The sequence below is a fragment of the Rhinoraja longicauda genome, chromosome 29 (assembly GCF_053455715.1).
Source record: "Rhinoraja longicauda isolate Sanriku21f chromosome 29, sRhiLon1.1, whole genome shotgun sequence".
Classification (NCBI taxonomy): domain Eukaryota; kingdom Metazoa; phylum Chordata; class Chondrichthyes; order Rajiformes; family Arhynchobatidae; genus Rhinoraja; species Rhinoraja longicauda.
In genome coordinates, this window is record NC_135981.1 from 42550 (window position 1) to 56221 (window position 13672).

General features: G+C 45.5%; 1 protein-coding gene across 3 annotated transcripts in view; it reads left to right on the forward strand.

The window, feature by feature from the left end:
• Nucleotides 1–2688: 2688 nt before the first annotated feature.
• The window catches only part of coasy (CoA synthase), a 29313-nt gene continuing 18329 nt past the window's right edge, over nucleotides 2689–13672 (forward strand). For 2 of the 3 annotated variants that reach the window (XM_078424375.1, XM_078424378.1), the window contains exons 1-4: nucleotides 2689–2765; nucleotides 4504–5183; nucleotides 9751–9965; nucleotides 10487–10618. In XM_078424375.1, coding sequence (XP_078280501.1) covers nucleotides 4520–5183; nucleotides 9751–9965; nucleotides 10487–10618 — 1011 coding nt within the window. In that variant the 5' untranslated portion in view covers nucleotides 2689–2765; nucleotides 4504–4519. Of the gene's footprint in view, nucleotides 2766–2806; nucleotides 4331–4503; nucleotides 5184–9750; nucleotides 9966–10486; nucleotides 10619–13672 lie in introns of those variants that run through there. The other variant, XM_078424377.1, reaches the window with a different exon arrangement.

The following is a 13672-nucleotide window of genomic DNA, read 5'->3' on the forward strand; positions in this document are numbered from 1 at the left end:
GCCTATTGAAAAGTCGCGGTTGAGTGCACATTCCGAGGTTTTACGCGCCTCGTACACTTTTTTTGTCTATCCAGCTACGTCACATTGCTACATGAAGAAACTGCCCCAGTGTCGCTCAAGTAGTGGTGATTGTGTTGTCAAATGGCCAATCTCGTAGGCAGGTTATGATCTTAGATTTTCATTATCATCGGCAATCTACATCCTCTATTCGTCCATGATTAGCATACCAAGCCAGGGTTTCCATATTTCCATCTTATTTGTGAATCCAGTTAGTTGTAATTTACCCGTCACCTTGGTGTGGGTTTATTGGTTTGCCAGGCATGAACCATCCGGGTCCACGGTGTCTGTGCAGATTGATGATGTTGGCACATCTTTGGGGTCATTGGTTACCCTGCAGGCCCCGCTGGGTTTGCAGTGGCTGCTGCAAGCGCATTTGAGAAGTCATTGGTTACCTGATATGCCCTTTTTAAACCATGGACTCTACATCATGAATGTTCTTGAGATATTGAAGAAAGGTCCCTAACTAAAACATTACCTATCCATGTTCCCCAGGAATGCTGCCTGACCCGCTGAGTTAATCCAGCATGCTGTATCTTTCCTTGGTAAACCAACATCTGCAGTGTTTTGATTCTACGGTTTAGAAGGATATGGGCCAAATATGGGCATCTTGGTCTGCCTGGACAAGTTGAAGTGATGGGCCTGTTTCTATGCTGTATAACTAGAACAGGCTGCATATATAGGAAGAAAAACAGTAAATATTTGTCTGAGGCCCTATGTGAGAATTGGGAAGGAGAAAGCAAGTTTGTTTTAAATTAAAGAGAAGATGGGGTAGATGAAGGGGAAGTCTTTTAGCTGGAACATTAACTTCAAGCATTTTTTGTTTTGTTCCAAATGAACATATGCAAATGAGTTTCCTGATCCATGTGACCCTTATCAGAACGTTTAACAAATTAAGCAAGGGTTAGATCAGAACAGTGATATCTTTTGCAGTAAAAAGAAAATCCATAAAGACATTGCTGACAAAGATAACTGCATGGTGGGGTTTTCGATGAGATTGTGCAAATGAATGTAAGGTACATACTCGTTTTAGTATTCCACTCTGTACTTTGGTTGTATTACAAATAACATTGGTGTTTTCCCTACTGGTAATGAAGTGTGGTAAGTGTAAAAGATGGTTAGGTACCACACTAGTACAAACTGCTCTGAGTCCATTGATTACAGATGTTTACAAATAAAATACATTGTGCATAAAATAATGAGCCAAATAACATTGATTATAATCAATACTCTAGCAAACTAAATTAGCATGCTAGCTATGCCATTCATTATTTCTTAATTCTGTAGCATGTTTTATAAGCTCCTCTTTACTTGGCTAGTTCTTTGACCATTTCCTTTACTTTCCATCTTCTACGACAGTGACAGTCAAACAGTGAGATTTGCACACGAGAGCCACGTGAGAGTGAGCTGTTTGGTCAGAGGTACAGCTTGCAAACGAGCTTTGCAGCCAGCAGGGCTCACACCATCCATCAATCACCTATTCGCTCAAATACTGCATTCTCATTTTTTAATTCTTGCCACATTCGTATTGTTTTCCCCGGTATTATCCGGCACACCTACACATGAGGAGCAATTTACAGTGGCCATTTAACCTACCAACCCACATGTCTTTGGGATGTGGTAAGAAACCAGAGGAAACCCTTCATGGTGATAGGGTGAATGTCCATGGGTCTCTGGGGTTGTTCGGCAACTGCTGGACTAGCTATTCCATGATAGAAATTATCATGAGAAATCAATTTCATACTCTGTACCTGATTGGTTCAGTCCCAATAATTAGAATGCTATCTTCGGGTAAAGTGGAAAATGGAGTTGGTACCTGTAGTAACCAGTGGTTCAGCAATAATAGGAAAAAAATTGAATGAGATGAATGAAAACTGGACTAGGTTATCGATATGGTACCACCTCTTGGACAACAAAAGGAATATGCTATTTTGGAAACATCCCTCCCCTTTCTCAATCTGTCTTCATCACAGAAGACACCCTATCAACGGACATTAGTCCCCAAGTTCTCACCTTTCACTCCACCAGCCTGTATATCCAACATGTTATCCTCCGACATTTCTCACACCTCCTTAGGGATCCCAGCACTAATCCCATCTCCACCACTCTGCAGGGACTGCTCCGTCCACAAGTCCCCGGCTCAATCATTCACTCAGCCCCAACGATACTTGTCTTGTTGCTACTGCACCAACCGCCGCTGTTGGGCCATAACCGCACAGTCCCCGCTCAGCCCCAATGGACATGGACCTCCAGGACCATAACCGTGACAGTGACCATGACCGTGTAGTCCCCGCTCAGCCCCAATGGACATGGACCACCAGGGCCATAACCGTGTAGTCCCCGCTCAGCCCCAATGGACATGGACCACCAGGACCATAACCGTGACAGTGACCATGACCGTGTAGTCCCCGCTCAGCCCTGCGCGAGATAGCCACTTATGAGATGTTTGCGGAGCAATGGACCGCGCGCCCGCGCCGTGACCCCGCGCCGCCCGCGCCGTGACCCCGCGCCGCCCGCGCCGTGACCCCGCGCCGCCCGCGCCGTGACCCCGCGCCGCCCGCGCCGTGACCCCGCGCCGCCCGCGCCGTGACCCCGCGCCGCCCGTAACGTCGTCTGTCCTTTTTCGGGAAGTGACGATTGTCGGTGCACCCGGATGTTGTTGGTGCGGCGCCGAAACCGCGCGGGAGACGGGAGATGGGCGGCCGCAGGTACAGCGGGCCGAGTGTCCGCCCCGCCGGGCCCGTACATTAGGGTTAGGGTTAGGGGAGTGTCCGCTCCGGGGGCCCGAGTGTCCGCCCCGCTGGCTGGAGTGTCCGGGCCCAGCCGCTGCTGCTCAATGCGGGTGAAATGAGTGGTGGAGAGTTAGAATCGTCTCCCGCCGCCCGCCTTGATTAGTGCGGATGTGAGGGGTTTTGGGGAGAATGGGGTTGGGCGGGAGACGTAGATGAGCCATGATTGAATGGCGGTGACTCGATGGGCCGAATGGCGTGATTCTACACTTCTCACTCATGACCTTATGACATCCTCCTCTCCATGGATGTTGCCTGAGATGGAACACGTCCTGAGGAGACTGTCTAGGAGTTGTGACTAGATGGGTGGTATCTTTTTCTTGAAGTGGAGGCTGAGAATGACTTCTCAACTGTTTACACCTCACTCAACTGCCTTCAGTCTCCTTTGCTCCAAAAGAAATAACTGCAGCCTGTGCAATCTTTCCTCAATGCTAAACATTTCCACGCTACCAAAATAGACAAATCTCCACTTCATCTCTCGAGTAATTGAGTCTCCTCTAATGTGACGGCCAAATGTTTCCACAATGCTTGAGCTGTTTTGGTACAATTCTAGCATTACCTGCTTGTTTTACGCTACCTCTCATATCATATCATATCATATATATACAGCGCGGAAACAGGCCTTTTCGGCCCACCAAGTCCGCGCCGCCCAGCGATCCCCGCACACTAACACTATTAACACTATCCTACACACACTAGGGACAATTTTTTTAAACATTTACCCAGCCAATTAACCTACATACCTGTACGTCTTTGGAGTGTGGGAGGAAACCGAAGATCTCGGAGAAAACCCACGCAGGTCACGGGGAGAACGTACAAACTCCTTACAGTAGAGCACCCGTAGTCAGGATCGAACCTGAGTCTCCGGCGCTGCATTCGCTGTAAAGCAGCAACTCTACCGCTGCGCTACGTCTCAATTTGCTTCTCTGTGTGTATGTGTGTTGATTATTGTAATTGTAATTAATTTAGTAGCCAAGTATTCGCCATACAGTCATACCAAAAAAGCAACAAGACACACATGTACATAAAAATTAACATAAACATCCACCACAGCGCACTTTGTTGGCAGGCAATAACATATTGTCTTCGTTATTCCTGCGATCGGGGCAGTCGAACCATCCGCAGTCGGGGCGATCGCAGCTCCCGCGTCGGGGCAATCGAAGCTTCCACGATTGGGGCGGTCGAAGCTCCTGCAGTTCCACAGGCTCCGTGGTTGAAGCTCCCAAAGTTGATCCCCACCAAAAGGACCGCCAGTGCCACGATGTTAGGCTGCAGTGCGGACGGAGATACGATACGGAAAAAGTTGCATCTCCAGCAAGGAAAGAGATTTTTTTTTAAGTTTCCCGCTTCCCACCCCCACATAACACAAAACTATAGATACACTAACATTTAACGCGCACATACATTTAACAAAAGACTGAAAACAAAAGAAGAAAAGGACGAGACATCGTATGGCGCCATCAAGTCTCTCTTGGACAACACAGGTATTAGCTACAATGTTTTGGTGGTTTACATAAATGGTCCAAAATTATTTCCACAGCCCAACAAGTAAATGACGTTGCAAAAAAAACTTCCATCCTTGCCAGTCATCTACGTCTCGAGAGGAATAAAAGTTTTTCAAATTCCAAAACTAACTTTTTTATCACTTCCCTTGCAGGTAGCACACAGATACGATGGCGATGTTTCGGACTGGGATTCTTGTTTTAACATCTCCACTTCCCCTTATTCCTTCACGTATTGCTCCAGTCCTGGCAGCAGCTGCTAAAATTGTGCAACATATTTTATATGTTCACTTACACCCTGGTTTGGGACTTGCAGGAAATTGCATTCAACTTGCGCCAGCTTACATTCCAGCAAATCAGGAGGTGTCCCAAATACTGACACATCTTTATGCAAAGAGTTCAAATATTTGCAGTTACCTTGATGTCAGGGTCATTCTTTCAAATATTAAAAATCATTGCTCAACTCAACGCCCATTTTCATCAGTCCAAATGCTTTCAGAACCACCGGAGGTAGTCCTAACAGACTATCATGTCATAGACTTGAATCAATCCAATTTAGTTATGCAATGTTTGGAAAAATATATCTTGAGCTGCTATACGTGCAAACCGAACTTGAGGGGCATTTTTTTACCAAGTGGGGTTGACGATGCAGAAAATCTCTGCCCTGATATGGAGGATTCCAGTCTGTGTGAAAGTATTCCAAACTACAGCGATGTTGTGTTAGGGGGCACCTTCGACCGACTCCATTGTGCTCACAAGATCCTTCTCAGCATATCATGCCTTCTTACAAGAAAACGTTTATTAATCGGAGTGTCTGATGGCGAATTACTAAATAGTGAGTATCAAGTGCTTCTACCAGTATATTTATTCGGTTCAGTAAGCCTGTTATCAAATTGTCAAGATGCACCTTGTATTCTGTGAGTGATCACAATGGCAGTCATTTGAATTTGTTTTTAAAATCTCTGCCTCAAAGAGCTAAAAGGTCTAAAAGTAGGCTTGTTTAACATGTGTTGGATAGTACTGGAGCACTTTATTTCATTGTGAAATCAATTCGCTGATATAGTAATGTTCGATTAAATTTAACATTTTTGTTAAAGAGAGATATAAATTGCTGGAGTAATTCAGCAGGTCAGGCAGCATCTCTGGAGAGAAAGGATGGATGTTTCGGGACGTGACTATAAACCACCATCTGCAGTTCTTTGCTTCTACATTTTAAACTTTGGTTAAGATTGAGGTTGATTTAAGTAATAGTATCAATGATTTAATGAGTGCTGTTGCATTTTTATTTAATATCTTAAATTTATTGACAGGATTTGGGCACCGTGACCAAAAGCAGTATTTGTTGCCTTTCCCTAATTGCTTTTGAGAAGGTGGTGGTGAGCTGCCTCGTATTAAGCGAAATATGAGGTGCTGTTCATCCAATTTGCACTGGGCCTCACTCTGACAATGGAGGAGGCCCAGGACAGAAACGCCTGTGTGTGAATGGGATAGGGAAACTAAAGTGTTTAGCAACCGGGAGATCAAGGATGTTTAGGTGGACTGAGCGGAGATATTCAGCGAAATGATCACCGAGCCTGCGCTTGGTCTCGCTGATATATGAAATATGAAAAATAATATGAAATATGAAAAAATATGAAAATATATAGGAGTCATAGACACATAGAAAAATAGGTGCAGGCGCAGGCCATTCGGCCTTACGAGCCAGCATCGCCAATCAATGTGATCATGGCTGATCATCTAAAATCAGTACCCCCCTTCCTGCATTTTCTCCATGTCCCTTGATTCTTTTAGCCCTAAGAAACATAGAAGCATAGAAAATAGGTGCAGGAGTTGGCCATTCGGCTCTTCGAGTCAGCACTGCCATTCAATATGATCATGGCTGATCATCCAAAATCAGTACCCATTCCGGCTTTTTCCCCAAATCCCTTGATTCTCGTAGCCCTAAGAGCTAAATCTGGCTCTCTCTTGAAAACATCCAGTGAATAAGCCTCCACTGCCTTCTGTGGTAGAGAATTCCAGAGATTCACAACTCTCTGGGTGAAAAGGTTTTTTCTCCTCTCAGTCCTAAGTGGACTACCCCTTATTCTTAAACTGTGACCTCTGTTTCTGGACTCCCCCAACATCGGGAACATTTTTCTGCATCTACCCGCCCAATCCTCTAAGAAGTTTATATGTTTCTATAAGATTCCCTCTCATCCTTCTAAATTCCAGGAATTAACCTGGTGAACCTACGATACACTCCATTAATAGCAATAATGTCCTTCCACAAATTAGGATGCCAGAATTGCACGCAATACTCCAGGTAGCATGTACAACTGTAGTAGGACCTCCTTTCTCCTATACCCAAATCCTCTCGCAATGAAGGCCAACATGCCATTAGCTTTCTTTACTGCCTGCCCCACCTGAATGCTTTCAGTGTCTTCTTCTTGCGTTTGAGGCAGCAGAAGTTATGTAACGCCCTCCAGGCGCTGAAGCCACTGCAATGTGCTTTTGTCAAGGGCCGTTAGGTCTACCCCTCCACTAGGGGGACGGAGGACAGTGCAGTCGAAAATGACATGCAGCGCTGTTTGCTGGTCTGCTCCACACACGCAGGCTGCTGATGAACGCAACCCCCAACGATGCATGTTGGCGTTGAACCGGCCGACCCCTGTGCGGAGCCGGTTCAGGGCGACCCACTCTTTGCGGGACATGTCAGAGCTGGGTGGGGCTGTGGTGATCTGTCGGTGTAGGGCGTAGGCAGCCAGTGATGATCCGCATGGTGTCGTTGAGGGTGGTGTCTACCTTGCTGGTATGAGCGCTGCGGCACCATGCTGGGGCAGCTTACTCAGCGGCGCTGTACACGAGTGCAAGAGCACTGGTTCGAAGAGTAGATGTCCTGGCGCCCCTTGACGATCCGGCCAAGCAATGCAGGAGGTTGTTCCGTGCCGAGACTTTAGCACGGAGAGCTTCAAGGTGTTGCTTGTAGGTCAGCTGCCGATCTAGTTTCACCCCGAGGTATGTAAAAAATGGGTTGTAGGGTAGGGGTGACCCATTGAGGGTGACGGTTAGCTGGCGTTGAACTTCCTTGTTCAGATTAAAGCCGTTGTGTTGGTTTTTGCCACACTCAGTTTTAGTCTCCAGGTCTTAAGGTAGCCCACGACATGTTCCATATCCGCCGAGAGCACATCCTCAACATTTGACCAACTCTTGTCCGGGTGCAGTAGGGCCTAGTGACTGATGTACATGCACACCCAGGTCTCGTTGCACTTCCCCTTTTCCTAATCTGAAACTATTCAGATAATAATCTGCCTTCCTGTTCTTGCCACCAAAGTGGATAACCTCACATTTATCCGTGTTATTACAATACAATACAATACAATACAATATATCTTTATTGTCATTGTACCCAGGGGTACAACGAGATTGGGAATGCGCCTCCCATACGATGCAATAATTTAGGTAATTTAGACAGCTGCAACCCTACTGCATCTGCCATGTATCTGCCCACTCACCCAACCTATCCAAGTCACCCTGCAGCCTCATAGCATCCTCCTCGCAGCTCACACTGCCACCCAGCTTTGTATCACCTGCAAATCTGGAGATGTTACATTTAATTCCCTTGTCTAAATCGTTAATATATACTCCTGGAACAGCAGATACAGTAGATGAGGCTGGAGGAGGTGCAAGTGAACCTCTGCCTCACCTGAAAAGACATTTGGGGTCCTTGGATAAATTCGAGGGAGAGGGGAAAGGGACAGGTGTTGCACATCATGCAGGGGAAGGTTCCTGTGCAGGGGGTGGTTTGGGTGGAAAGGGATGAGTTAACCAGGGAGTTGCGGAGAGAACGTTCTCTGCGGAAAGCAGAAAGGGTATGGAGATGGGAAGTTGTAGCTAGTGGTGGGATCCCGTTGGAGGTGGTGAAAATGTCAGCGGATTATGTACTGTATGTGACGGCTGATGGGCTGAAAGGTGAGGACTAGGGGACTCGGTCCCAGTTGCGACTGGAGGGGGAGCAAGAGCAGATCTGAAATCAAAAAACGGCAGGGAAATGTCAGAGATGGTCCAAGTGAATCCCTGTTCCAGGTGTACACTGGCCCTATCCTCGGTCTATCTCCGCTACATTGATGACGGCATCGGGGTACCTCCTGCATCCAATCAGAACTCACGGACTTCATTAACTTCACTACTAATTGCCATTGTGCACTCAAATTCACTTGGACCATCCCCGACATCCCCCTATCATTTGTTGATCTCACTGTCTCCATCACAGGAGATAGACTATCGACTGACGGCAAAGACGAACCCCTACTCCCAACTCCTCCATCTACGCTGCATCTGTGCCCAAGATGAGGTGTTCCATACCAGGTCATCTGAGATGTCCTCATTCTTTAGGGGACCGGGATTCCCCTCTACTATCATAGATGAGGTCTTCACTCGTGTCTCCTCGGTACCACGCAGCTCTGCCCTTGCTCCCCCTCCTCCCAGCCGCCTCAGAGACAGAGTCCTCCTGTCCTCGCCTTTCACCCATCAGCCGTTGCATACAACACATAATTCTCCAATATTTTTGCCACCTCCTATGGGATCCCACCACTAGCCACATCTTCACATCTCCAACCCTTTCTGTAGAGACTGTTCCCTCCGCAACTCCCTAGTTAACTCGTCCCTCCCACCCAAACCACCCCATCCTCAGGTACCTTCCCCTGCAAACGCAGGAGATGCAACACGTGTCCCTATACCATCTCCCTCGACTGTTCAAGGACCCTAACAATCTTTTTCGGTGAGGCAGAGTTTCACTTGCACCTTTTCCAACCTCATATACTGTAACCGCTGTTCCAGGTGTGGACTCCTATATATCGCCGATCGTTTCACCAAACCATCTCCATTCAGTCCTGGTTGCCTAAACCGTTCAGTCCTGGTTGCTAAACAATTTAACTTCCCCTTCCCATTTCCACCCTGACCTTTCTATCGTGGGCCTCCTCCATTGTCAGAGTGAGGCCCAGTGCAAATTCGAGGATCAGCATCTCATATTTCACTTGGGCAGATTACACCCCACCGGTATGAATATTGACTTCTCTGATTTCAAGTAATCCTTGCTTTCCCACTCTCTCCATCCATCCCCTTCCTAGTTCTCCGACCAGTCTGACTTTCCCCTTGATTAAATGATATCTCTGCTTCGTTGTAAACTTCTTCTCCCTAACAATGATCTATTCTACATTTTCCTTGATGTCCATCCCCTTTGATATCTTGTTTTCACACCTTACACATCCTTATCTCTGTGTCTCCCTCTCCCCTGACTTTCAGATTGAAGAAGGGTCTCGACCCATAACATCACCCCTTCCTTCTACCCAGAGATGCTGCCTGTCCTGCTGAGTTACTCCAGCCTTTTGTGTCTATAATTTAACAAAATATTATGTTCATTACAGGTAAAGTACTGAAGGAATTGATTGAACCGTACCAAGATCGTGTGGAGAAGGTTAGGGAGTTCCTTTTGGATGTGAATCCTACTGTACAATACGAGCTTGTTTCTCTGAGAGAACGCTATGGACCATCTATTACTGACTCGAACCTAAAGTGCATTGTTGTTAGCGATGAAACCCAAAAGGGTGGAGAAGCAGTGAACCGGAAGCGACAAGAAAACGTACGTAGAAAACAAAGGACCTTTCTAAAACACAGAACAACAATTTAAAATGTTTTAAATATTGTAAAATTGTCCCAAAGGGCTTTGGTTACACCAATCTTTGTTAAAGCTACATGACCATCTAAACACACAGCCAAAGATGTATCACGATACCACAGAAGTTATTTTGTTATTAAAAATGGAGAAATTGCGTCCTTTCAGAATGTGATAGGGACTCTTTGGGTAGGGGGGGTGGGGACATGGGTGAGAGGCAATCATTGTGTGAGGGGTGAGTGTGTAAGGAAGGCTCTGTTTGGGTGAGTGTGAGGTGTTGATCTTTGGGTGGGTCTTTGTTATTGCCATGTTTCTAACAGCACCAGATTCATAACTGCCACTTAAACGAACAAAGGCAGCAGGCCCAAACCTTTCCTGCTTTATTGCTATTTGCTGATATTCTTCCCATTGTAATAGCATTGCTGCTTCCTGTATTTCTGATCTGTTCTCTGTATGGTTAAAAAAATCTCATCGCTTTGTTTCTTCAGGATCTACAAGAGTTGGTATTGCATAAGATCAGTCTGATTAAAGATGTCCATCACACACACAATGAGGAAGAAAAAATCAGTTCATCCACACTCAGAAAGCGATTGTTAGGATCTTTGCTTATACCTCCCAAAGTAAGTACCACTGCAGTCTATCAGGACAACATCACAGAGTCTATTGGTGCTGAGATTAGTACTGAAGCTGTATTTGTTGCTGATGTGTTGTATTGGTATGGTGCCATCTGTTTTAGGAAAGATATTGTCAAGCTTGAAAGGGTTCAGAAAAGATTTACGAGGATGTTGCCAGGACTAGAGGGTGTGAGCTATAGGGAGAGGTTGAGTAGGCTGGGTCTCTATTTCTTGCAGCGTAGGAGGATGAGGGGTGATCTTATAGAGGTGTATAATATCATGAGAGGAATGGATCGAGTAGATGCACAGAGTCTGTTGCCCAGAGTAGAGGAATCGAGGACTAGAGGACATAGGTTCAAGGTGAAGGGGAAAAGATTTAATAGGAATCTGAGGGGTAACATTTTCACACAAAGGGTGGTGGGTGTATGGAACAAGCTGCCAGAGGAAGTAGTTGAGGCTGGGACTATACCAACATTTAAGAAACAGTTAGACAGGTACATGGATAGGACAGGTTTGGAGGGATATGGACCAAGTGCAGGCAGGTGGGACTAGTGTAGCTGGAACATGTTGGCTGGTGTGGGCAAGTTGGGCCGAAAGGCCTGTTTCTACACTGAATCACTCTATGACTCTATCTAGATTAGTGCTGCTGGAATCATGAGTGTACAGACCAGCACGACTGGGTTTCACCTGTGGAGGTTAAAGCTAATAGAGGCAATACTGGTGAAAGTAATGATGCTGGGATCATGAGAGCATGTTAATGGCCCTTCAGATCGCTGTCTATACCAGTCACCATGCACCAATATATACTAATCCCATCTTCCTGAGCTCAGCCCGCAGACTTCTATGTCATGGCATCTCAGGTATTCATTTAAAATATTCTTAAATGTTGACAGAGTGCCTGGTCCCAACATCCCTTTTGACTGTGTGTTCTAGATTTTACCCATCTGCATGAAAATCCCCTTTAAATCGTCTACTCACTTTAAAACTATGCCCCCTGATTATAGACATCTTCTACTTATGAGAAAATGTCTCATTATTTGTCTATATCTATAATTTTGTAAACCTCAATCTTATCAAGAATCCATAAAGCTACAGGAAAAAGAGTCTCTTTGACAACAATTTTCCATGCTGATCAATTTGTAAGCTAGTCCCATTTGCCTATATTTGGTCCATCTCTCTCCAAACCTTTCTTATCCATGTACCTGTCCAAATACCTTTGAAATGTTGTGTTTATATCCTCCTCTGGCAACTCGTTCCATATAAACACACACCTCTGCAAATAAAGTTGCCCCTTGCGTCCTCCTTAAAATCCAGGGAAGAAATGTCAAAGTCTAGAGGGCATAGCTTTAAGGTCAGAGGGAGAAAGTTTAAAGGAGATGTGTGGGGCAAGTTTTCACACCAAGAATGGTATGTGCGTGGCATGTGCGGGTCGGGGTGGTCATGGAAACAAATACAATAGTGGCGTCCAGGAAACTTTTGGATAGCCACATGGATATAGGGGAATGAAGGGATATGGATCATATAACAAAGCAATCGTTTTAGTCAAGTATATAGAGAATCTGGGACAGGTAATTATGCCTGGACAACAGTCCATATTACACTCAAGCAGGTGAGAGGTGGCCTAAGGAGTATGAAGCTAAATAGATCTCCCGTTGCCTGGTCATATATATTTTTAGGACATTATGGGAAGCTAGAGAAGAAATTGCAAGACCTCGAACTGAGAAAAATGAAAAATTGTTAGACATGGTGAGATGCTAGTTGATTGGAGAGTGGCTAATGTTGTGACTTTATTTGAGAGGTGTTTCCAGAAAAAGCCAGGGAATGAATGACCAGTGAGCCTTACATCTGTGGTAGGTAGGTAGGTATGTTAGTCATACAGCACAGAAACAGGTCCTTCGGCCTAATTTCTCCATGATATCCTGTCCAAGCTAATCCCATTTGCCTGTACTTGGTCTGTCCACCTTTCCTACCCATATACCTGTAACAGTGTATTTTGAGTGTTGTAATGTAACTGCCCCAAGTGTCTCCTCTGGCATCTTATTCTATATGCCCACCACCCTCTGAAGTAAGAAGTTGCTCCTCGAGTTTGCATTAAATCTTGCCCCTCTCAACTTAAATATATGTCCTCTTGTTTTGAGTTCCCCTATACCGAGTAGCATCACAACTTCTTTACTCAGTTGATCAGCTGGACAAGTGGCCTGAGGAATGGCCAGTTCATGCACTTGTCTAAATTTCTTGTAATCATGACTTGCTAATCATACCTTGCACATTCTCATCTAAATTGTTCAATGCAGATAGTGCAAGGTGTTGTACAAGGGCAGAACATTCACAGTGAATGGTAGGGCCCTAGAGCACAGGGGTCTAGGAGTACAGGTACTCAGTTCCCTGAAGGTGGCATCACAGGTTGATAGGGTGGTAAAGAAGGCTTTTGGAGCATTGGCCTTCATCAGTCGAGATATTAAGAGAAATGTGGTTACAATTGTACAAACATGGATGAGGTTATATTTGAAATATTGTGTTCAGCTTTGGTCTTCTTGCTATGGGAAGGATTATTCAGCTGGAAAGAGTACAGAGAGAAGTTTTACGAGAATGTTGTCAGGACCTGAGGGCCTGAGTTTGGGCAAGCTAGAACCTTAACTCTTGGAGCACAGGAGGTTAGGGGTGATCGTATGGAGTTTTACTTTTTGATAGGATGAATACGTAGAGTTTATTACCTGGGATCGGGGCATCAAGAATCAGAGGATATAGGTTTAAGATGAGAGGGGAAAGTTTGAATGTGAACCTGAGGGGCATCTTTTTCACTTGGAGGGTGGTGGTTATCTGGAACAAATTGCTAGAGGTGGTGGTTGAGGTAGGTTCTTTCTTTCTGTTTGTCTGTCTGTCTATCTCTAAAACTCTTTGTTTGTTTGTGTATATGTTTATGTGTTTATATGAATGGCCGAATGGCCTACTCCTGCACCTATTGTCTATTGTCCATTCATATACCTTGGGACGTGCAGCACCTCCTTGGCCATTAGGATGACTGTCCTCAAGACATCTCCATTAACAATCCCAACTTCC